Genomic DNA, 24017 nt, shown 5'->3' with positions numbered 1-24017 from the left:
TTTCCAATAATAAATTTGCTGATAGAATAATAACACCCCGTCGTCACAATGAAAATAAATAGTCTAAGTCAAAGTAAGCAACACAAGTTTGGGAGGTGAACAGAAGCAATACACAATTATAAAGTTGAGAGATTTGGGATGATAAAACTTTTCAGACAGCGGAACTTGACCCTGTATATTTTGTAATCAGAATAAAATTTCGCTTCTAACGGTATATAGCATGACCATATTCGAGAAAATCGCACGAAAAACCCATTTTTTGACTGGGCCAAAATACCCCCTCCCGGATTTGACCCGAAAAAAACAATGTTGCCCAAGATATTTTACGGAGGATTTTTGATATGTTATTCTACATAAAATTGCGGTTCTGTTAATACCAAATTTAGTAAGTTAACCATTTTTTCCGGGTTGATCACTAATTTGACTACACTAATAGAAGATTTGAATTCCATAGCAAGTGTTGCCAATAAGAAACATCAAAACTGTTCCCGATGATAAAAGCATTGTAACCAACCCCCAAACAAAAAATTAACGAACAGAAGTTGAACATTTTTTTCATATATTTAGTATTAAATTTTTTAAACATATTAAACCCTCCGTCGCAATGGCACACAAGTATAAATTTCGCTGTAAATATATCGCACAGGTAACTAAAAATGGCGGTATAATTCTGACGTTCGCTAGAACAACCACAGATACTGCACATATAAACAAATATAAACAAGAGGCTATACTTTGAAACAACACAGTGAAATTAATAACAAAAAGGAAATACGGAAGATAGACAGTTAGGAGTGACGTGATGGGGCACGAGTAGTGATAAAATAAAAAAATTGTTGATGGAACGCGAGTAGTGATACAAAGAACTCTGTAGGTGATTGAAAATATTTCTTCATGTAGAAGTGAGGAGAAATTGTGTCAAGTTCGCACAAAACATGAAACGTTGGAAACATGAAACGGTTACTAACAAAAATAAATATTTATTCAGGATAAAAAGATTCAGGTGATAACGTCTATTTCGAAAGTTCGTTCGATAACCAGTCTAGCCCTTCGTACAATCCAGTTCCTTGTGTGGCGCAAGCTGCTTGTACATACCACTAAAATTATAAACAAAAATCTCAGTGAGCTACTATTTTTAATCTGAATTTTTTAAAGGATTGACTGTTGGCACAGTAAACGCAAACGATTGTATTCTACAGTAAAAACATTTTTGCTTACTAGGCTCTCGCTTATACTGTAAAACGGCCACTAATTGAACAAGCGACAATGGGGTGTTTATTTGTGAAAATGTTGATGAATCTCAAATTCAATCTTGACGTGTTTTTTTATTCTTGTTATTCCTGAATAAATACTACCCAAAAATTTACTGAATGCAATGAATGTATATCCCTATGAGAAGTCCGAATCATATGCAGCATAATTTTTAAATTTTTGATATACCGTAGACTATAGCTGGTTCAATATTCACAATCATCCTAAAGGATGTCAATTTAAATTAAAATTAAATTCCTATAATAGTTTTAGGCCATAATTTTTCTTAAATCAGACAAACGAAATACAACACTTTTACCTTTCGACCCCTCATATTATGAAGGTCTAATTTTTCTGTCATTTCAGAAACTGATAACGCATTGGGTAGATCTTGTTTGTTAGCAAAAACTAGAATGGTGGCATCTTTTAACTCGTCTTCGTTGACCTAAAAAGCAATAATAAAAACATATATTACATATTTCTATTCAAACTATTATTTTTTAGCTGCTTAGTTAAGGTACTTTACTCCTAACTCTCCTAAGATCTATTTAAAGGCTTACTGTAAATTCAGGGACTTTTAAGTAGTAACCGAGCTGGCTGAGACTGGCTAAAAAACTAAGCAACTGGTAAGGAAAATTGGGATAAAATATTTTCGATGGCGCTATTTAGTCAACAAAAATGCTGAAATTGTGGCAGACAATATAAAAATTTCCTTATGACAGACGAGAGCAATTATAATTTTTATGTGTAAGCTTAAAACAAGAAAAAACAGTAAATATAGATATACAAAATAGAGATATGTCTCTTCATGTAAATTGTAGAATTATCTGTTGCTATTAATTTGTTGTTGAACACCTCTCCACAGTCAGTTTTATTTCTTTTTTTAAAAAAGTATATTTTAGCGCTTTATGAGATCTTTCTAAAGTTGAAATAGTCTTGTTTTTAGCTTTAAATAACAACAACGAAACCAAAGGTATAATTAAAAACAAGTTCAAATGCAGAGAGCATAGTGTTAAAAGGGAAATAAGGAGTAAGAAAACAGTGTGTCTAATTAAAAAACCATTAGCTACACAAGAAAAAACACACATTAGAAGCATTCTTACTTGGCGTATGTTTAAAAATTATCTTATGAGGTTGAATATGCTTGTAACTTTTTGCATTAATGCTAGCAAAAATTAGTATCAATAACGTAATTTTTGTTGCTTGGAAAATGAAAAAGAAATAAATTTAACATACCATTTTATTAAGTTCAGCTGCAGCTTCGGACAAACGCTCCTTATCGTTGCTATCAACAACAAAGATTAAACCTTGCGTGTTTGTAAAATAATGTCTCCATAGTGGTCGAATTTTATCTTGACCACCGACATCCCATACAGTAAAACTTATATTTTTATATTCAACAGTTTCAACATTAAATCCTACAAATTAAATATATCTTTGTTTTATTTATGATGTGACGAGATACAAGAAAAAAAATAATTGAATAGGGATCATCCAAAAACACAGTTTATCTAAAAAAATCAAGACATATATACTACAAATTATTCTCACCTATAGTAGGAATTGTTGTAACCACTTCTCCCAATTTTAGTTTGTATAAAATAGTTGTCTTGCCAGCTGCATCAAGTCCAACTAAAGGTGAAAAATCAGAAAATATGAACATCAAAAGCATATATCATCATAAGAAGCATCTTGATTTGTGTCTTAATTTTAATGTTCTCTTGTAGATTATGTTAGCCATATCTACCGAGTCAAATAAGTTGCTAGGAGAATTCTAACAATTGAGCAGCGCCAACGAAAGTTAAGCCGCCTTACAGCTTTTTCAAAATATTGACACCAAGTAAGAACATTATCAATGGCAATTTAATTGTTGTTCACCATTTTTCCTCTAAACAGAGAATAATAAGCCCTAACTACAATCTAGAAACACACACATGCACACTTTTAATTTATTTTAGGTTTGTTGAAATAAACATACGCATCAATAGCACTATATGGATATCTTACAATTTTTTGAAACCATTTACCTTTTGGTGTGTATGATGTGTTTATGGTTGAGAATTGGGTTGAGCAAATTATTTTATGGTTATTGTAGATGGTTTTTCAAATATCAAAATAGTAAAAAGATAATGCTTGCGCATGTGCAAAAAGTACAAACTTTTTTAATTAACAAGTCATCTATTCTGTAATATTTTAAAGGTTATTATATATTCATTGATCAAATTGTATCAAATGAAGCACTTTTAAAAAAGTGTCATTTCCGTCAAAGTTATGTGAGGACTTTTGGGATACAATGCTCGACAATGTCCTGCTGTTAATAAACTGTTAATCAACACTCCTGTCATAAGGAAAGGCATATTTAGCCGACACAAGTCTTGTTTTGATAGACAAAGTAATGTTTACATCAACTCTCTGTTTTCTTAACATTAGTAGGTTCCCTGTGGGGCTCTTAGATATTAATATTTTACTCCAAAACCAAAAGCTATGTTTTTTTTACTTTTAAAAATTGATCAAGCTTCTTCAGGTGAAACTTTAAGTCAGGAACTACATAATCTCTCTCTCTGCCGAGTCTGTTCTGCCCAGATTGCGAAAACGGCCTGTTTACAACCGGGACAGCCAGATTATGTACGCATGGTCCGATTATGTTTTTTTTTGCACTGGTTATGTTGTGGTGATCGGATTATGAACGCTGATATAATGGCTGGCCAGGCAGGCTGTGATTGGCATTTTCTTCAAACTTTTGTGAATTAAACATTCTCTGGAAGATAGAACACCCCTAAAAACTAGACATGGCGAAAGAAATAAGTCTCGACGTAATTCTTAGTATAAAGTACTCTTGTAGTAAATACATTTCAACATAATATACTTTGAAGCAACTAAATTTCACGGAACCTAAATTATTTTTTTGCGGGAATTAAGTTTGGTGAAAAGTTATTAAACTTGCGAATCCCAAAATTTAGTATTTGCCACGAAATTTCGTTTCATTTGAGAACAACAACAACTTTGCCACCAGGGCTATTTGCTTGTCAGCAGTGATGACGAATGATATAAAAGCGGTCGGCCCCGATTATATTTGTTCTATAAGTCTCGAATAATATTGGACTGCCATACATAAGCCGGCCTTCCCCGATTATGTGCGTTTTATATTAAGTGAGAAATAATATAAAAATATCGTATATAAGCTAATCGGCCCCAATTACGTTCGTTCTATAAGTCTCGAATAATATTTGACTGTCATACATAAGTCGGCCTGCCCCGATTATGTTCGTTCTATAATAAGTGAGAAATAATATTAGACTGTCGTATACAAACTGGCCTGACCTGATTATGTTCCTTTTATAAGTTCCAAATAATATTTTTTGAGTAATAAGCCGGCGGCCTGTCCTGATTATGTTTCCCTGATTATGTATTTCCTGCCCTGTTTATAACCGGGGCAAGCTGCCGTACTTAATCAGGCCAATGTTCATTATCCGGGCAGAACAAGTCTACATTTTCCGTAACAAATCTTTGGGCCCCTCCCCTGCATTGTTTTTTCCCCAATTATCCAGGCTTCTTGATTTGGATTACAACTTTTCTCTGACAGTTATGTTCGTTTGACTTCACGGTTACCAAGGCAGAAACAGTTTTCTCATTTCGCAAGTGAGATGGCTGTTTCATATCCGCCAGACAAGCAAAAAATGAATGAAAAACGTACCCATTAATATTCTCATACTTTGTTTGCCAAATAGACGATTAAATAAAGAAGAAACAGTAAGGCCCATTTTGGCAATATTAGTTGTATGAAATCCTAGTGTAATTGTAACTCCTTTCGGTTTCTGTATGTTTAACGGCCTTTAGGCCACGTCGATATCGGTTTCGTAAAAAAGACCAAGTTTTGTTGATCATTGCGCAAATGCTACTTTATCTTGACCGTTCGTCTAATTAATTCAATGGTATCAACCAATTTTATATACTTTGCTACTTTAGCCCGTTATTCAGAACATTTTCATAATGGCAGACACGAGTAGCGAAAAAGAAGATCGAGTTTGCTTTCTCAGAAATTGTCGGTCCGTATATTCGGCCATCAAAACATTCGGCCCGTCGCATAATTCTGCACAGGTTTTTGTTATGTAGACCTGATCTGACCTTCCCCCTTTCTTTTCTCCTATCCTGCCCTTTTCCTAGGCACTGAATAACAATGATATCTGTACACAAATTTTTATTCATTTTTGTGTTTGTTTACTCTGTATAGCTAGCTATCTACTGAACTCCACGTGTTTAGCTAATATAATACTTCTTGTTAGGTTATAACACACTACTATATATTATAAAAAACTGATGTCTGGTCTTGATAAGTACAGGTATGTGGTGAAGGTCACGTTATAGGGCCATTTTTCACATAGATGTGGTTATAACTCCTGTACTCTGCGGGAGACTGCAGATCGATTCCTCTTGATGGGCGAGTGGAATGTTGTCATAGCCCCGGGTTAACCCAAGTCATGTGAGGGAAATTCGGGAGATGGCACAATGTGTGGGCTGTTGGATGTTGCCGGGAGTTGTCTAGTAGAGCGCAGGGTCTGTGTAGCTCAAAATGACCATTAAATACTCTAGGACTCTCCATCTAAGCCATGGCCCCTCCTAAAAATAATAGACAGGGTATATCCCTCGATATTTGTGAGGCCAGCCATGTAAAATATGCACATCTATCTATCTATAGATATTTGCTTGCTCCAATCTGAAAATCCCAGGAAAAAATATGCCTGAACGCTCGACCGACTCATTTTTGTGGGGTCTTAGGACGCGAACACAACATATTTTTTGGCAAATTAGGAACGTTTCCCGAAAAGCAGCCATGCCATGGTAGGTAAATGATATTGTAGGTAGAGCTTACACTGTAAAAAATCTCAATATATTACATAAGGGTTGCACTTTTTTCTCCAACATAATATGGTGCTCATATATAAATATAGCCTAAAGCTACGTTTTATTTGCAGTATAGCCAAAGTATTATATTGCAATATTGCTAGTATGATAACATGATGTTAATCTACGAGAATATGATACCTGCTTGCAGTAAGTGGCTATGTCTTTATTTTTTTATTAGTATCACACTTAGGGCTCCCAGCCAGCATAAAATCATAAAAAATTATAAAATGAGCAATGTTTTCCCAGAAATCATAAAAGTAGAATAAAATTGATTTTTTGGCATAAAAAATCATAATTTTTGTACATGTGTTCTCCAATATTTTGTTTATGCAGTTATTTTTAATTTTGTTTGTTCTTTACTCAGCATTCATTATTCTTATGACATTTCCCAGAGTTTTATGTAGCAATTGTTTAAGTCGAGAAGAGAGTAGAACAACTTTTTTCAAGGTTAGTAATTACAATAGTGATCGATTAAACACCGTCCAGAGTGGGGAAAAAGCTATCCTTGGCTGAGTTTTGTTAAAAATGATAAATTTTCAGCTTGTTGTAAAATTAGTGTTAAAGCGTACAAAATTGACAACAGTGGGTTATCTGAAGTAAAATCACATGCAAAGTGTCATGCATATGTGTCAAAAAAGACCTTATCAACCAGAGGACATTTACAACTAGTTCCAAAGATGGCAAGTTAAGTCCTAGTCAAGGCAGTTTGTTCCTAAAGCAAGAAAATTTTGTAACAGAGGCAGAAATTTTACAAGCTTTGCAGATAGTTGATAAAAACCAGAAGCAAATTTTTGAGGCAAACCCTTAGACTTTATTGATTTAACCCATTGTTTAGCAATGAACCTTGGTGGTAACAGTATAGACTCTCAAAGCAAATTCAAAGCACTTTTATGTGTTTATCCACTTTTCCGAGGGTTATCCAGTTTTTGTAGGTTTGTCCATCTGTGAGAAATTAGTAAGGACCATTGAACCATACGGTTATCAAAATTAGGCATTGGCATAAAATTAGTTAAATTTTCATAACAAATAGCATAAAATTGGAAGTAAAGGGCATAAAATAGGATAGGGTGTAAATTGGCATCATCATCATCATCATTCTCGGCTTAACGTCCGTTTTCTATACTAGCATGGGTTGGACGGGGTATATTAATGACCCTCTTCCAATCTGATCTAGACTGTGTTAGATCTAAACTCACCTTCCTTTGTATCAAGTCTCTCCATAAAATCATAAATAAAATCTGTGTTTTTTTTGCCCTGGGACCCCTACATTCTTTAATCTTTTACAGCCTCTTATATTTCTTATATTTCCTTGTTTCGGAAAGTATATATTATATTAAGTATATATTATAATAAATATATATTTATACCTTCTAGCATACTTTGCAAACCACTGGCTACCAACGTTTTCTGCTTTGACAAAATGCTAGCCAGTTTCAACCCAATTTTTGTCACACATCTTCATAGGCATTTGTTCCAGGTATTGGGACATTTTTAAAATTATTTTAACTTAGAGTTATTCCTGTCAAAATTAAAACCATTAAACTAATTTTTACAGCATTAGTTTATTAACCAAGGTTAGTTTTATGTTATTTGTATGTTATAGTGTATTAATAAAATGGAAGAAGATATAAGAGAAGGATTCCTGTGTCCCATATGCTTAAAAGATTTGAAATCACCTACAAATCTGGCATCTCATTTTGAAGACTTTCATGCTGATGATAAAGCAGTTTTGCAACAACTCCGTTCTGTGTTTGGGAAAGCAAAAAGAAAACTTTTGAAGCAGGACGATTGCTTACATAAAGATGCAATAGATGGACTTGACACTACACCAGGCGTTGTTTCACATGGAACTCCTGGAAGTGGGGGTATCGATCTTGCACTGTGGGAAACACAAACTTTAGGTAGTAAATAGAAATGGGATTTGGCTTTATATGTCAATGGACTTTTCTATATCAAATTTAATTAGATTAATTGCTTCTACTCTATTTTTTTGTTTGCGTGTATGATAAAGTTATCCTGATATCTCTGTTGTGATAACAATTTATAGTGCAATAAGGAATAAACTGGTATGTTTGTTAAACTGTTCTAGGTGCAACACACTCTCATGCGAAAATGTTCCGACAGCAAAGGAAAGAAACAATAGAAAGATGTGTGGTAGAAACAAATAAATTATTAATACGACTTGAAAAAGTAGGTGATTTTTTGTATGCTGTACAAGTCAAACCATACCCTTTGCTAATGCAGCAACAAATCCTTAAATGTGTGTTTCACTACAATATGTTTATAAATGTTACCATTTTACTTACATCCAAACTTGCAAAGTTATATTTGTGGAACACACGATATCTTATAAAACTAAAAATGAAGCACCATAATGTTTTTTTTCTACTTTATACTTGTCTAAAGCAGCCTTTACATAAAGCCCCGTGGTGATTACAAACCAGTTTGAGATTCTAATACAAACATTACAAACTTCACTACAGCTTTAAATTTCATTTCAAACCATGGTCAGATTCCTATTACAATATGCATGAATGCACCCATACTGAAAACCAGTTTGATGCAAACTAGCATAAGAATGAAAACAGCTGTTAATTGATATTTGAAACGATGTGACATTGTTTCTTCTGTTAAACTGCCTTCTCATCTTTTTTAAGCTGATAAAGAGTGGTGTGTATGCATCTGACTCATCATTACCTGGAATTATTAAGACAAGAAGAAGTAAAACATTTTATATTTTTATTATTAGTTAATAACTATTTTATTTTTATACAAGCTTAAAATTTTTAACTAATATATCTGTACATGTCTTTAATTTTTTTACAAAGAATAAGTTTTACATATTCGGTATACACAGATAGAACTTGTGTGAAATTTTGTGCCAAAAACATTCTTTACCTCCTTATGTCTGACTGTAGAGTTAAAGTTGTCCTGACTTTGTTTTTGCCAATGTTTTTCACCTTGCAGTGGATAGGAAACAAAACGACTTGTGTCTTGTAACAATATTTTTTTTGTCTTATATCAGATATGGAAAAAACTGTTGTACCTTGGCAAAATGACAGTGAAGTGAAGCACTGTCCAAATTGTTCAAAGAAGTTTAGCATGACATATCGACGTCATCACTGTAGATTGTGTGGAAAAGTCATTTGTGAGAAATGTGTTGGCAATTTAGACATGTCACTTGCATGTAGGTATTTTAATGTTTTGAATTTATACTTTTTTTATTATGCCAGACACACTAAAAACATCAAAGATTTTTCGTAATGGTGATACAAAGTTTTCATTCCTGTGCAAATAAACCTATAAACTTATGCTTTGCCTCCAATATGAAAAAGATTTTTTAGGGGTTTGTCTACATCACTTTCAAGGCTTGATTTTTCCTATTTTGACCTGCTTAACCCTGTTTTTTATAACAGTAACCAGTGCTACGAAAGATCCCATACCTATTTCTCGTAATAAAAAATTAAACATTTCTTCCTACAAAAATATTTTCTAAAAAAATCAAAAAAAAATTTATAGTTAATTTTATAGTTTATAGTTAATGTTAAAGTGTATTTCATTTAATTTCATGTAGTAAAAAAATTTTGCAATATTTGATAAATAAGTGTTTGCCTCTTCTTGTTGTTTTAGGTGATGTTCTAAAATTAGATTCTACCTCTGCTCATTCATTGGTGAAAATAAATAAAAACTCTGATGGTGACTCTGATAATAGTATAAAAGCTTGTGACCCATGTCACTTGTTACTCATTAGGTGTGTTGTATGATTTATTTAGTGTGCCTTGAGTAGTGTTTGCTAATTTAAAAATACTAGTCGGTGGCCAGTGGAAAAATCCACAGGTTCGTCCGTCCTTCTTTTTATACCACATTACGTGCGTCTCGCTACTTGCAGTACCATTTTGCATGACAGACAGGCGTATACGGGTTTCCATGAAGTTTAAAGATGGCTATTCTGTTATGATTAAACAAATTATTAGCCACATAATGGAATATTTTTTCGTAAGAATTTAATTTTGCGAATTGATAGTGTCAATAAATTTTGCAAGAATTTTTTTTCATGAATAGTTAATGGTGTTACATAATTTACGCATTTAATGTTTTTATTCTACACACGTTTTTTTAAGAATACCAAATTTCTGACCAGGTCGGTCATTATTCTTATTTCTCTGTTGTTCTAAACAATAGCCTATTGTTATTAACCTAAACAACCCAGCCTAATATTCTTATGAAGTATATTTTTATAAAAAAGTGGGTAGCCCAAGTTTACGGCTATTCATCAAATAATTGAAAACATCTCGTCCTTTGTCAACATCATAGTCTAATGAGTCTGATTTTGTCCTAATCAGATTTCGTAGAGGAAACGTCATTCTGTCCCAGATCTGGGTAGGAAGTCACTGACTAATGAATTTTCACTTCTACAGCTGGCAAAATGTCAACAAAGGAAAACATTATTCCTGGTCCTAAGATATATAAGCTATAAACAAAGTCTGGGCAGCATCAAAAGTTGTTGAATTTATGCAAACTTAGCGTATTATACCTTAGCATATTATACCTCAGTGACAATTAAATCATTGCATGAAAAGCGAAAAAAACATCGTGAAATTTCTAAAATTTAATTCTCGTGAAAATTTATTCCATTTACCCTATTAAGCCGTGACTGTTTTGGCTTGGTAAAAACCCAGAGGGGAATTATGACCCTCACCTGTTTTTTCAAGAACGACTGAGAGTTAACATAAAACTGGACCAATGGTTAATTTTATCCTAATCCAATAAATATTGCAAAAAAAATTCAGCTATGACGTTATAGATGAAACGCAGTACTTTTTCTAAATAATGTCTAAAGCTTACTTTTCTCTTTAGGCAAAATAAACTACATCAAGATAAATCTGCAAACAGTATATTGTTACAATTATATGACGTATGCTTTTAATTCTTGTTTTTTCCTCTTTTATTGTTTATATTTCTTTTTCTAATATTCTGTAGGATTGAGTAACTAAAACATAAAATTAGCATAGGTAATGAAATAGGTTACATTTTGACCAATAGTAAATGTTTTGTCAATAATATTTTTATCTCATACTTATAAGGTAAATTTCCATAGCTTTGAAGTCAGTGTTAGCACATTTGCAGAAAACGAGTGTCCACTCCATCATGAGTTATATTTATGTGGAGAGCCTAGAAATGCTGCACCATTTTAATTTTGCATTATTATCAGAGATTTCTGTAAATCAAAAATATGTATGTGATAGATCGTAGTTTTTGCCCATTATAGTTTTTTAGGTAATATTTTTGTAATAAGAAATGTTTGATTTTTAATTAAGAGTAATAGGTGTGAGATCTTTCGTAGCAGTTGTTACTGTTCTAAATAACCAGGGTTAATCAGGTCAAACTTATTATTTTAGATATTTTCATAATTATAATGGCACGGCACAATGTCAGCTGAAATTTGTTTTTTGATTTTTTCCCTTGATATATGCAATGATATCTCAGAATTTCTACAAGCTTTAAAAAATACCTCTTCCTGGAAGAATAGACTGGACAAAAATTCTATTTGAAAACATTAAAATACTGACACATTTGATGTTGTTACGTATAAACAAAGGGAACTTTAATACTATGAACAGCTAGTCTAATATACTTATCGAGAGCAAGAAGTAGCATACTGAAACAAAATTTGTAGTTAACTTTTAGAGAATCCAAACTTTTATGAACACCTAATCTTATGTATTCATTGAGAGCAAGAAGTGACATACAGAAACAAATTTTATAGTTAATGTTTAGAGAATGCATACTTCAATGAAGGAAGCAGACGGAATACAACCACGATTTCTAAAGATGGCCGACTCTGTCAAGTATGCGTGTTTTTTTATCTGATCCGTGCAGAAGAGAGAGTCTCAATTGTATTTATTATTGACAAATCAGCCAGCAATTTTTATATTCAGAGCGTAATCTTCTCTAACTCAATATTTACAAAAGTGTGCTCTTATTGTTCATAGTGTGCATACCAAGTTGGCCACTTGTTATTTAATTATTATTGACAAATCAGCCAGCCCTGATTGAGCACATGTTTATAGATGTAAAAACTGAATTTATCAAAAGAGTATAGATTAAAAGACGTTCCCTTACACAATAATAATTTTCATTTCTAGTGCTGGTGAAACGGAATACGGCATTGAAGTTGCCATGGAGACGAGGATAAGATTACTGAAAGCTTATGAGAGTGTCGAAGCTTTAAGGTCAGTGTTGAAACTATGTCTGTAATTTCTCGTTAAGAAAAAAGGGTAAATCTTATGGTTATATTTTTGACATTGAATTGGTGACAAAAACAAGAATATTTGCGTGTTCTGCGTTTTCTTGATTAATCGCTATATTCTTTTTGTCCGAAATCATTTTTTCTGTGAAAGTTTCTGAAGTTTTAAAACAAGTATACTTTTCTAATTACGAAAAGAATCTGTTGTGATCCTATTGGTTTGAGATGTTGGTATTAACCAAATGGAAATAAAAATACTTACGCTTGGTAAAACTCGCTAAACATACCAACACTAAAACTAATTAATAACTATGCGAATTACTAGGACAAGCCACAATGTCTTTCATGGGAAAGCAACTTGTTTTAACAAGTGATGAGTTTTGACCCCATAGTGAAATGGTTGCATTTTGATGGAGTCTTCATTCATAATCTTTAAAGGTCTATTTTCATTACCAAAATATTTGAGCAACAGTCACCGTTAGTTGCTAATCATTAAATCGCGAGTTTAATTTTGCGGAGTGTAGTTCTGGCTCGAAATTATGCAATTAGGACTCATTTACATTCTTTTCAACTGATTTTGAAATTGCTTTTTGATTTTTGAAAAAATCAATACAAATTTCAACTATTTGTCTTTTTGATTGGAACGTTTTTGCTAAAATGATGCTCTTTGTGATTGCATATTTTTGATTTTTAATTCACTTGAAAAATTGAGTATAAACCATGCTACTACTACTTCTAGTAAACTGTCTGTTATATCACTGATCTAGGGTTTCCCATAACGGAAAATTATGTCTGCCTTTGTTATGTTTCCTAGCTATTTTCCCGATAATTATTCCGTTTAGCATTATATATTTTCTTCGTAGTAAGCGGATTCAACATCTTGGTCTTGAGAAAGAAAAACAACCTCATCCTCAAATCTTAAAACTTCAACGTTCAATTCGTTCTTATGCATCGAATTATTTGGCAGATAATATGTTTACACTACCTGCTCTACCCAGCAAAGAACAATATGCTGAACTATTAAGAAAGAATAAGCTGCAACGAGATCGACTTAAGGCTGAAAAGACTGCTTCGCTTCCCACAAAAACAACACCGGTGTTGCAGAGAAAAAGTCCGGTTGAACTAAAAGATCTGGATGTTCCGGATGCATCAACTTTTGACAATAACCAGAATGGATTTTTTCGAACTGGTACGTCTAAATTTAAAGCTTGGAAAAAAGACGCACGGCCGGTATTTCAGGCGGTATCTATATCTAAAAAGAAAGACTCGAGTTGGGGTCCGGTACAGGTGGCTACTGCGGAATCTTCCGACCCTATTATTCAACAAATTGAAAATATTAAAGGTTATATAGCGCAAGCAAGAGAAGACAAAAGATGGGATGAAGTTAAAATGTTTGAACAAAATTTAAAAGAGTTAGAATTAATATATCTGCAACAACAAAGGTTGTAAAATAACGTAACTTATATTTTTAATGTTTAAATAATTGCTTGTTTGTTTGTTTGTTTGTTTGTTTGTTTGTTTTTGGTATATGATTTTTGAGAAATTGAAATAAAACTCGAAATTCGATGTGATTAGCCCCTCATGGTATCTCGATAACTTGATAGCTAAGACGACAAACTAAAACATCAGATTGAGCTTGAAGTAGATTTTCCTACTTCTGATAGTTTCTTTTTTTTTCAAAAGAAAGTTTCTTTTTTTTGGTTAAATGTATATTTACTTTTTAATTTGATTCTTTTAAATGTTATTTTTATATAATTTTTATTTCATATTTTTATGCGAAGCGAGAATGAAATTTAGTATAGAAGCGTTTTTATTTGTCATCATGGAATTTTGAATTACCGCGTTTCTTCTGCCTTGCGAGTCGTAAACATAAATGCATACTTTAAGAGAGGAAATTTTTTTGTAGAAACATTGGGATTAAAAAAAAAAACACGAAGAGAAATAAAAATAACTTCGCGAAAGTCCCCTTTCAACATTTTTTTTGCGTGACTTTACGCACGATCGTTTTAACAATTTTTGGCGGAAACTAACTTTCGCGATAGGTGTTGGTTGTTTTGTTTTAAATTAGAATGTAAAGTTACCATAACAAAGCTAGTGACGATAATTTCATCATTTTGGAACGGTTTGAAGTTTATGACGTTAAAGGTGGAAACTGTCGCCAAACAAAGTTTCACAATTTCGCGGTTTTTGGACAAAAACGCAAACATCAGTTCTTCGAAAAGTTTGATTTCTATAAATCGCTTTTTTATACTAAATCACGAAATTAACGCTTTTTCCGCTCAACCGCATTAATTTTCTGGCGCAAAAAATTAACACACGTGTTAATTAAGTGATACATTAATTTCGTGACTGTGTTAATTTTATGAACATTGACTTTGTGCCTAAATTGGAAAAAAAGTGAAACTTCCTTAGTACGGAATAGGGGAATCTAAGAATTTTAAGAAGAAAATGTGGTGCCGTAGTTGAATTTAACCCTTTTTCTTTCAAATCATTAAGATTTAAATTTTTTTTTTTTCGCTACACTTCCCTAATCCGCCTTAACTTCATACACTCGTAATGTATTCTTTTTGGAAAACCGCGTTAATTTTCTGCTTTCGAAAAACAAATCAGAGACGATCCGCGTTAATATCATGTACGCAAATCTTCTGATTTGTCAATTTCATGATTCGTTAATTTCCTGTTATTAGGTAACAAGTTTTTACAACTATTTGTATGAACTTTTGATGTTGGTCCATCGACTTTTAAAACCGTAGCGTGGGTCTTCTCTAGGGTTTGTGGGCGGAATAAACTGCAAAGGATCAAATAGGGTCAAAAAGGCCAAAGAGTTTTAGAAACGTGGTTAAAAAGAATTTTGAAAACCTCGGAAAAGCCGAACTACCCTCTATCTCGAACTAAAGTCTCGATCCCTTTGTGATCCGCCTAAGGTATTTTCGTTTCTTTATCTCGAACTTTCTCTATCTCCAACAATTTTTTTGGTCCCTTGCGAGTTCGAGAAAGAGAGATTCCACTGTAATATTATTGCATCATTCATCGCGCGCACTGTCTCGAAAAGAAAGTAGAAACAAATCCTACTTTTTCGATTGCAAAATTGCGACAGAAAATTAGAACATCGAAATATGTAAACAGAGAAGTCGCAAACAAAAGTTCATGGCGATATTAAAGGAAATAGGCTAGCTCATATTTACTCTGAAGAATTGGGCTTAAAAATAAGCGCGCGCATATAAATTGATTGAGCAGTTTGACCTTAAGAACCTTTCTACATATCCGGAAAAAACAAAAAAAATTTAGAGATAAGATACTATATATAACCAATATGTGTACCAATAAACCAAATATAATAACTAAGACAATCGAAGTTACAAAAAGATCCAGATACAAGGCTTAACAAGGCTTGACAATGCTGGTAGGGCTAGTATATAATGACTAGCTGAAGTATAAACGAGCACTAGACACTTATATAGCTAGCTATGTTATAAAAACAACTGAATAATAAAGCAAAAGAAGAAAAGTGAAAAACTTCCTCTTTACATCTCGCACGTACTGACTGGTATGAAACATTGAAGGCAAGTTTGAAGAAACTGCATGATGGGACCTCAAACATGGACGGAATGCGCTTTCCGATTGGATATAATAAGCGTCCGCATTTCTTCGCATTACGGTACCCATAAATTAAAAAGCGCGCGTTTTCAAGTTTTCGACCACTAACAAGAAAATGATCGCATACGGAACCAAACAAACATTCTAACGAATGCGTGAATAAGAATAAAAGTGGGTGACTTAAATTAAAATGTCTCATACTTTAGAATATTTTGCCAAAGTTTTTAGAAATAAATAAAAAGTCACATAAAACGTAACACAACAACTGCGTTCCCTCTTTTTCAAGCAACGGGGGCTCTTCGAGGGGTAATAATGTATGTTGCCATAATTCGGGGCCAAGCAGCTCAGCAGTAGACCAGAATTTTCGCGAGCACTGGAATGTGATATAAGGAAATGTTACGAGAACTGCGCAGTGTTTCACGAGGAATGCGCAATGTGGTGAATATGACACCTCAGGGCCAATGAAAATAGGTTGACTAAATATTTTTTCGACGCCGGAGGCTAAGTGATGCCGTATATGAAGTAATGCATCTTTGGCGCGCGAGAAACTTTGCAGCACGTGTCAGAGGTGATCAAAATAAAAAGCAAAGTAAATTCATGAATATCTCGATTTTTTAATTCAGATTTTGCAATATATTTTTAAAGTTTTTTGTCTTTGTTACCTCAAACTTTGAAATATTTTCGATGCAGCAGTAAAATGGCCGAGTTTTATGTAACTTTTTATTGATTATTATTAATATTATTGATTTCCGTCGCCACTACACGGGGCGGAATCTTTAAAATCGCCGGATGGAAGATAGAGATACATATAGATACATAGAGACAGCACAGAGCCCGGACGCTGCTAAGTTTGTGTTCAGGCTAAAACCTCGGAAAATTCCATTTTCTCGAAAGCCAATGAAGATGCTTTATTCTAATCTCTGTCATTTTAATGACCAATCTGAACAGAGATTGTGTACTCTTCGTGTGGCCAGAACATTCCGTGTGCAACCATGACTAAAAGTGCTTACATTTTGTTGGTCGCCCCTCTGGTTGGGTCGTAGTAGCTTTATTGATGGGGAGCTAAGCACTATTTTGCAAATTCGTGTATTTTATCAGGTAAGAATTATTTTATATATAGCTAAGTGAGAAAGGTGTGCTGGCTAGCTAGCTATCTCAATTTTTGGTGCTTACTTGGATCTCCTTTTGATTGGTGCTGACATGCCCCTTTTAATAGTCATGAAATTAATTACTTGCTAGCTAGCTATGGAGCTAGCTACACAAAATAGTGCTTTGATTAGAGTGCCTTTTTTTCTTAAAGAGCAAGCAACAAAAAACCTTTATCCCGTCTTGCGTAGTTCTTCCATGACTGGACACTCAACTCCTGTTCTTATGGGAAAAAAGGGGGGCTAAAAATAACTTCCAAAAAATACTTCGTTGGGCTACTTCTATCAGATAAAAAGATATATATTCTCATAGGATTTTTTTAATATTTTTTGCAGAAAAGTTGTCGAAACGTGACAAAAGTTTATTGTTGCTTGCACTGAGCAGCCGGTGAACTAATAATTAACCTGTAACAATATATAGTTAGCCGATGCAGGGTAATTAGATGCTACGTCTAGTATAATTAGCTGTTAAAAGCTTCTTTGTGTTCTTTACAGCTAACTGCGTCTTTTCCATGTTTTTCCTTGAAATCAGAATAGTTTTGTTGTTTAATAATATAGACGACATATGTACTGCTAGCTACAGTAAAATTTTTTAAACTTTTTTGTAAAATCGTTTCTTGTTCTTTTTCTTGGTTTTAATTGAAGCACAACTTTATGTTGATCTATATAAATATAGATGGCTATGGGGAGATCGATAACGGAGAAAATTGAAAATTTAAGTAAAAAGATATTATATTGTATAAGTAGCTGTATAAGCAGCTAATTATACTATACGCACCGTAAATATAATTTTTCTGCACAGATAAGTAGAATGTCTGTATATTTTATATGGTTAGCCTTACAAATCCTGTCTATTATTTCCAGGAAAGGTCATAGCTTAGACAGGGAGTCCTAGTCCAGGGCTATGGTAGCATTCACTCACCAATATTGATTTGCCGCCAAGGGGAATCGAACCCTGTTCTCCCGCACAAAGTGCCAGAGTTATAACCACCAAGCTATGGTGCCATTAAAAACGGCTAACTATTCTGTTACTGGCTAATTATCAGTTCTCCTTGTGCCTAATTTGCTTGAAAATCTTTCTTGAGATCAACCCAAAGTATCACAAAATATTTTTCTAAGATTTCTTAGAAATGACTTGATTTTTAAAAATCTCACGAAATATACCTGTGCATCACATCGCATGGATTTGTATCTTTGTATTAAATTCCCTTTTTAAATCAAAGAGGGAAAGAGAAGTTAAAAAAGAGACAATATTTATCTGGTTTTAATGCAGTTTATGGTAAAATTGTATTCATGTTTCTTATTTTTTAAAACGTACTTTCTTTTTCAGATCAGCTGTTATCAAACCATGCACCACCAGCATTTTCAAAAAATTTTCAACAAGAGAGTAAATTTTGAAGGCCTTAAATACTGAAATGCTAATATGTATGTATTTATTGCTCAATTAATAAATAATGAACTACTTCATCATTCAAATTGAGCTCGTTTAGAAGTTATTATATTCGAATCGTCAAGTTTTTACATAGCAAGATTTTTGTATTCTGGAATTTCCAGAATTTTCCTGATCACGTTTAAAAATATCCAGTTAAAGTTTTAACTGTTATTTTAGAAAACTTCATATAGTTATGTAAAATTTTTATTTTTTATTTATTGAGTTGTATTTTAACATTTGCAGGTTAGTTACAAAAATAGTTGAGAATCGTGATACTCGTGATTTGTTTACCCCATAATTCTCCGTTTTCAAAGTCTATTTTAAATTTCAAAATCTTTCAGGCTAATGACGGAAATCTTAATGCCGCAGGGCTTCTTGTTTCGTGTTGAGTCATTCACTGCTTTTTAGTCTACCCCATTCCCCTCTTTTGCGCATACTTTTCGTTCCTTTTAGTAGCTTTAACGAAACATTGTATTAAAAAATACGGTCCCCCCGCAAAATTCGGCCCTCCCCCCGTGGTTTTACACATTCACACATACAACCATACCGATCCTGAGTTTGTCGCGAAAATCCTAAATTCTTTGCACGTCGACGATCTTGATTCAGGAGATAATAATGTCAACGAAGCGTTTGAATTTTTTAATAAATGTCGAACAAGATTATCAGAAGCATCCTTTCATTTACGAAAGTTTCAGTCTAATTCCCGTGAATTAGAGGATATTATCGAATGTGTTTCCGTCCAATACGAGCAAACAAAAAAGAAGGACAATATAATATTTATCCTTAAAGATTTATTGCATTTAACGAAGTCGACACCAACCAAAAGAGAGGTGCTCAATTTCATCGCATCGATATATGACCCGTAGGTTTAATTAAGCCATTTGTTATGAGGTTGAAGGTTTTATTTCAGAACGTTTGTATAGCTGGAGTGAAGTGGGATGAGTTGATTGATTGTAATTGTATGGATGAACGAAGGTTAGTCATTGACGACATTGAGAGTTGTAGTGAGATTGTTGTTCCACGGTGGTATGGATAAAACGGTTTTTGTGACGCCGGTCTAAAGGGGTTTGGATGTTGTGTATATGTTCGTTTTATTTATGGAGCGACTCCACAATCACGTTGTCATGGATAAAAAGTAACAAGCGTTTGACATCATACTTGCACCGTCGTGTCCAGCAGTTCAAATCCTTTACCACCGTCGACAAATGGTTCCATATTGATACGTTTAAAAATCCCGCTGATGTCTTATCTAGAGGTTGTATCATGTCCAAGTCGTCTAAGTCGGGAATCTGGTTCACAGGTGCTGAATTTTTGACCACGGGAAGCCGTTTAGTTGATGTTGATAGTTTAGGAGCTAATCATTTGTTTTCATCTGGTGCATGGGTAGACTTAAAAATGCCCCATTATCATACAATACAAAACATCCTATGCTTTTATCAAGAGATGAGAAATTTTCAGCATTAATCATTAAACACTGTCATCATAAAGTATTACACAATAAAATGCGAAAAACATTGAATGAATTAAGAACAAGATTCTGGATACCACAAGCAAGAAATTATGTTCACAAATGCATACTTTGCAAAAAATTCGAAGGAAAGCCATTTCATTATCCTCCATCCACAGACTTGCCGTCTTATCGTTTAAAGGAAGACTTTTCATTCACATTTACTGGCTTAGATTACGCTGGACCGCAGCAGCACCTTCGGGGGTGGAATATACGAACGCCTTGTACGTTCCACTAAACGCTGCTTAAAAAAATGTTATTCAGATCCTATTTCGCATACGAAGAGGTACAAACTGTGTTGTCAGAAATCCAAATGATCATTAACAACAGACCATTAACCTTTTTATATAAAGAGCCTGGACAAATACCGTTGACACCAAATCACTTGTTGTTTGGACGGAGACTGGAGCTAGAATTAGGAGATCAATGCAAGTTATCATTGGATAGTGACTTATTTGAAAATTCTAAAAAATGAAGTCGAATCTGGATCATTTTTGGAAAATGTGGCTTAATGATTACGTAACTGAATTACTAGGACATCAAAGATGTACCTCCAACAAGATTAGTTTTTGACACACACTTTTACTTTTATCGGAGAAAGCTCGCACGCCAAAGCTATGGCTTCGCATTATGGAAGAGATTCTACCTATAGCAAAATTTCTGCTCGTTTTTTTGGTATTCAATATACAATGATGTAAAAACGTGTGTACCCTGCCAAAAACAAGGAAGTTTGATACTTAGACGAAAACTGAGCTGCACAGTATACCTGTTCTAACAGCCGTGATGAATTAGATTGGTATCGGTATCTGTAACTTAAAAGAGGTTGATGGGTTTTGCTGTTTAGTTGTATGCATAGATTACTTCAGCAAATGGTCTGAAGCGAAACCAAATTTGCAGACACGGTTGCTTCTCCATCCAAATAAATGACCAAGGTTGAGAGTTCGTCAACGGTGAATTGCATCGTCACACTGGCACCAACCAACGTGTTACAAGTGCATACCACCCACAAGCAAATGGTCTTGTGGAAAGACAGAATAGAACAATTAAAAATGCATTAAAAAAAGTGTTGGATAGTAACCTTACAGATTGGCCATATGTTATCGAAGGTGTACTTTTTATTCATCGCGTCAGCAAGCATGCGTGTACAAAATATTCCCCGTTCGAGCTTTTATGCAATAGAAAAGCAATGTTGCCGATTGATATTAAGCACAATACAAACGATCTTTGGAACTTAGATGAGCCTTTTGACAAAGCTATGTTCGATACAGTTCTGGAGTCAGCTACTTCTTTAAAAGGTAATGACATTAAATTTGGAGATAAAGTTCTTTTAATGGACAATAAGCGTATTGATAGAAAAGAAGAAAAATTTACATTTAAGTGGTTGGGGCCTTACGAGTTGACGAACTTGACTGACCATGGCTTAGCTTCATTAAAGAACCAAAATGAAACCGTTTAAAAAAGAAGTTTAACAAGCTCCTTTTAAGTCTTATATAGAAAGTAATACGGAATACATTAACGATGACCATGTCAGCATAACTGAAGAAGAAAATGATGCTGACGGTGATAATAACCTTTTTAAACCGATGGACTTTGGCAAACCATCTCTAAACGATGAGTCAACCGAATCAACTAACCTATGGGATAAACTACCAGATGAAATAGTTGGAACCATATTATTAAACACTATTTCCAGCTCTAAAAACCCAATACAAGAATACCATTCAATAATTCGAACATGCTCCAGGTTTTAAATTGTAAACAAAAAGGAATACAACTGCTTCCACGTGTTAACATTTAGACGCATGAAGAATTCGAGCACTTTTATCGCCAAAATCTGATCAAGGTTAGTATCAGAAAACTGACGAAAGTATTTGGTCAAAAGAGCGGACTTATCAGCGAAAAGAAATGGAAATCAGCTTGGCTTATTCTTGGTAAAGAAAAGTATTCATGGTACATCGTGTAAAAAATTTACTTGAAAAATGTTGTTGAATCACTTTCTAACGACGAAGATATCGCGTTCTGGTTACAAAATGAGTTTAATTACTTAAAAGAAGAAGATCAAAACATTTTGAGATTTAAAGATGCCTGGCTTAACGGTAATATAATGGACGATGCCAGTTTAAACGCACTCTATCGAAAATTCAAACACACCTCAGCTGGAAAACTTACAATGTCATTGCTTCATGTTCAAAAGAAAGAAGACGGTTTCAACTGTGGCGTATTTGCCATTGCTTACGCAGCCGAAATTCTGGATGGGAAATCTCCCATTAAAGCTCGATTTGATGTGCAGCAGATGAGAAGCCATCTCATTTCGTGTTTAGTGGAGAAAGAATTGCGACCGTTTTCAAAAGTACAACAACATAATGTGCCTTGAGCGAAATAACTTCCAATGGAACTATTTTTGGAATTTGTTAAAATATTAATGTTTCCATTGTTAATATTATTTTCAAAGCACATTTTTATATTTTTATACTTCTTATATTTGTATACATACATGCAATAATAATATTGTATGAACATATACAATTTATTTGTAATTTTGTTTGATTTCTTTTAAAAGATGATTTTTAAAAAAAATTGTTTTATTCATTAACTTTATAAATCATTACCTTGGAGTCTTAATTCACCGATGCATTCCTAAATCACTAGGGAATTAGAACTGCCTAATTCTTAAACACTAGGAAAACATGACTGCAAATCCTAATTTACTAGGGACTTATGACTCTGAGTCTTAATTCCCTGCTTCATAATTCCCCATGACACCGGAGTCAGGTTGAAGAACTTAGGTACGATGATTAAAAAATAAAAATTGTATTTAAAGAATCCTAATTTTAAATTTTTTTTCTCAATTGTTTTTTGAAAGAAAAAAAATTATAGAATAAACACTTAAAATAGTTAGTCCTTAAATTCTACTTCGATATCATCAATAAATTTACTTTTACACAAGAACTTCAGAACACTTCGCAAGTTTTTCCAAGTTCGCAGTTCTTTTTTTGTCCATCTGTACCACGTTACCAGTACGTCACTAGCGTACGCCGTCAAATTTCCCTCATTAGCAACTAAAATGGTTAGTACGTCACCGAAGTCCAACAGGAAATGAGACAAATAACTTGCTTCGAAACCAATTTGAGTTGACATCATTGAGAATATTTGTGGTCTGTTTGCATCAAAGTCACCAAGATCAGTACAGTGTTCCACTAAACCAAATTCAAATACATAAAACACAACAAAACCACTTTCTCTTTACAGCTAACCTTTTAGATCTCACACCAGTTAATATACTTACAAATAATTAAAAATAATAAGCTAGACAGAAAGAAATACGAATAACCAATGTTTAGGATAAAATTCCATCAAACAAAAATACATTTACAAATCATTGAAAATAACCAATGTCATCCGTCTTTCAGTACAGTGCTTATAGCAGCTATAACAATCATCGACCGATGCACCGTCACTCATCGACCAGTGCTGTGTTGGTGTACTATACTGGTACTACCCAGTTAAATAAGGAACACATCTTCGTGCAAGATCTTTTGAAGTAATAAACCAGCCAGCTAATACACTAGCACAGGCACATATTCAGCGTGCAAAATATGAATCAGCCACTCGATCAGGCTTAAAACCATCTTGGAAGTTGCCGCTCATAGTGTAGCTCTTAGAAACACATGAAATAAATGTACCTACGAAAGTAGTTCCTGGATCCTTAACTGCTTAGAACTACCTAGATTACCAAACGAGAGAGGGGAGACAAAACAATACCATTGCGATTTCTTACATTATCCAAAATTCTAATAGCATTAAAAACGGGTACTACCTTCTTGATTAGAATGGACTTCTTTCTCTTCAATTACAAGTCCAAGAAATTTACATTTTTCCAAAGCTATGTTTACATCAGCAAGTAAGTCATTGTGTGTTTTATTATTATAATAA

At 33.6% G+C, this 24017-nt stretch overlaps 2 protein-coding genes across 2 annotated transcripts; one reads left to right on the top strand and one right to left on the bottom strand.

Annotated features, from left to right (window-relative positions):
• Nucleotides 1-542: 542 nt before the first annotated feature.
• On the bottom strand, nt 543-5133 carry LOC130625592 (ADP-ribosylation factor 4). The gene is made up of 5 exons (XM_057440695.1): nt 4946-5133; nt 2803-2883; nt 2488-2669; nt 1571-1696; nt 543-1097 (listed from the first exon to the last, which is right to left on the bottom strand). The coding sequence occupies exons 1-5, from the start codon at nt 5010-5012 to the stop codon at nt 1014-1016; spliced, it is 540 nt and encodes a 179-aa protein (XP_057296678.1). The 5' UTR covers nt 5013-5133; the 3' UTR covers nt 543-1013.
• Nucleotides 5134-7536: 2403 nt separating this feature from the next.
• Nucleotides 7537-14202, top strand: LOC130625591 (rabenosyn-5-like). The gene is made up of 10 exons (XM_057440694.1): nt 7537-7633; nt 7760-8057; nt 8246-8346; nt 8814-8877; nt 9182-9343; nt 9787-9907; nt 11014-11071; nt 11935-12005; nt 12303-12389; nt 13267-14202. Exons 1-10 carry the CDS (start codon nt 7577-7579, stop codon nt 13850-13852), a joined length of 1605 nt encoding a protein of 534 aa, XP_057296677.1. The 5' UTR covers nt 7537-7576; the 3' UTR covers nt 13853-14202.
• Nucleotides 14203-24017: the final 9815 nt, after the last annotated feature.

Source organism: Hydractinia symbiolongicarpus, chromosome 14 (assembly GCF_029227915.1).
Source record: "Hydractinia symbiolongicarpus strain clone_291-10 chromosome 14, HSymV2.1, whole genome shotgun sequence".
Lineage (NCBI taxonomy): Eukaryota > Metazoa > Cnidaria > Hydrozoa > Anthoathecata > Hydractiniidae > Hydractinia > Hydractinia symbiolongicarpus.
Note: the sequence above shows the minus strand (reverse complement) of the source record. Positions and strands in the feature narration are given on the sequence as shown.

What these genes read in the sequence shown, in the direction of transcription:
- LOC130625592 (XM_057440695.1), bottom strand. Translation starts at nt 5,012, where the DNA reads ATGGGCCTTACTGTTTCTTCTTTATTTAATCGTCTATTTGGCAAACAA. An exon ending in AAGTATGAGAATATTAATGG is followed by an intron (nt 2,884 to 4,945) that starts GTACGTTTTTCA and finishes TTTCACCTTTAG; the next exon opens with TTGGACTTGATGCAGCTGGC. An exon ending in TACAACAATTCCTACTATAG is followed by an intron (nt 2,670 to 2,802) that starts GTGAGAATAATT and finishes TTTAATTTGTAG; the next exon opens with GATTTAATGTTGAAACTGTT.
- LOC130625591 (XM_057440694.1), top strand. Translation starts at nt 7,577, where the DNA reads ATGCTAGCCAGTTTCAACCCAATTTTTGTCACACATCTTCATAGGCAT. An exon ending in AATTATTAAGACAAGAAGAA is followed by an intron (nt 8,878 to 9,181) that starts GTAAAACATTTT and finishes GTCTTATATCAG; the next exon opens with ATATGGAAAAAACTGTTGTA. An exon ending in GAGAGTGTCGAAGCTTTAAG is followed by an intron (nt 12,390 to 13,266) that starts GTCAGTGTTGAA and finishes TTTTCTTCGTAG; the next exon opens with TAAGCGGATTCAACATCTTG.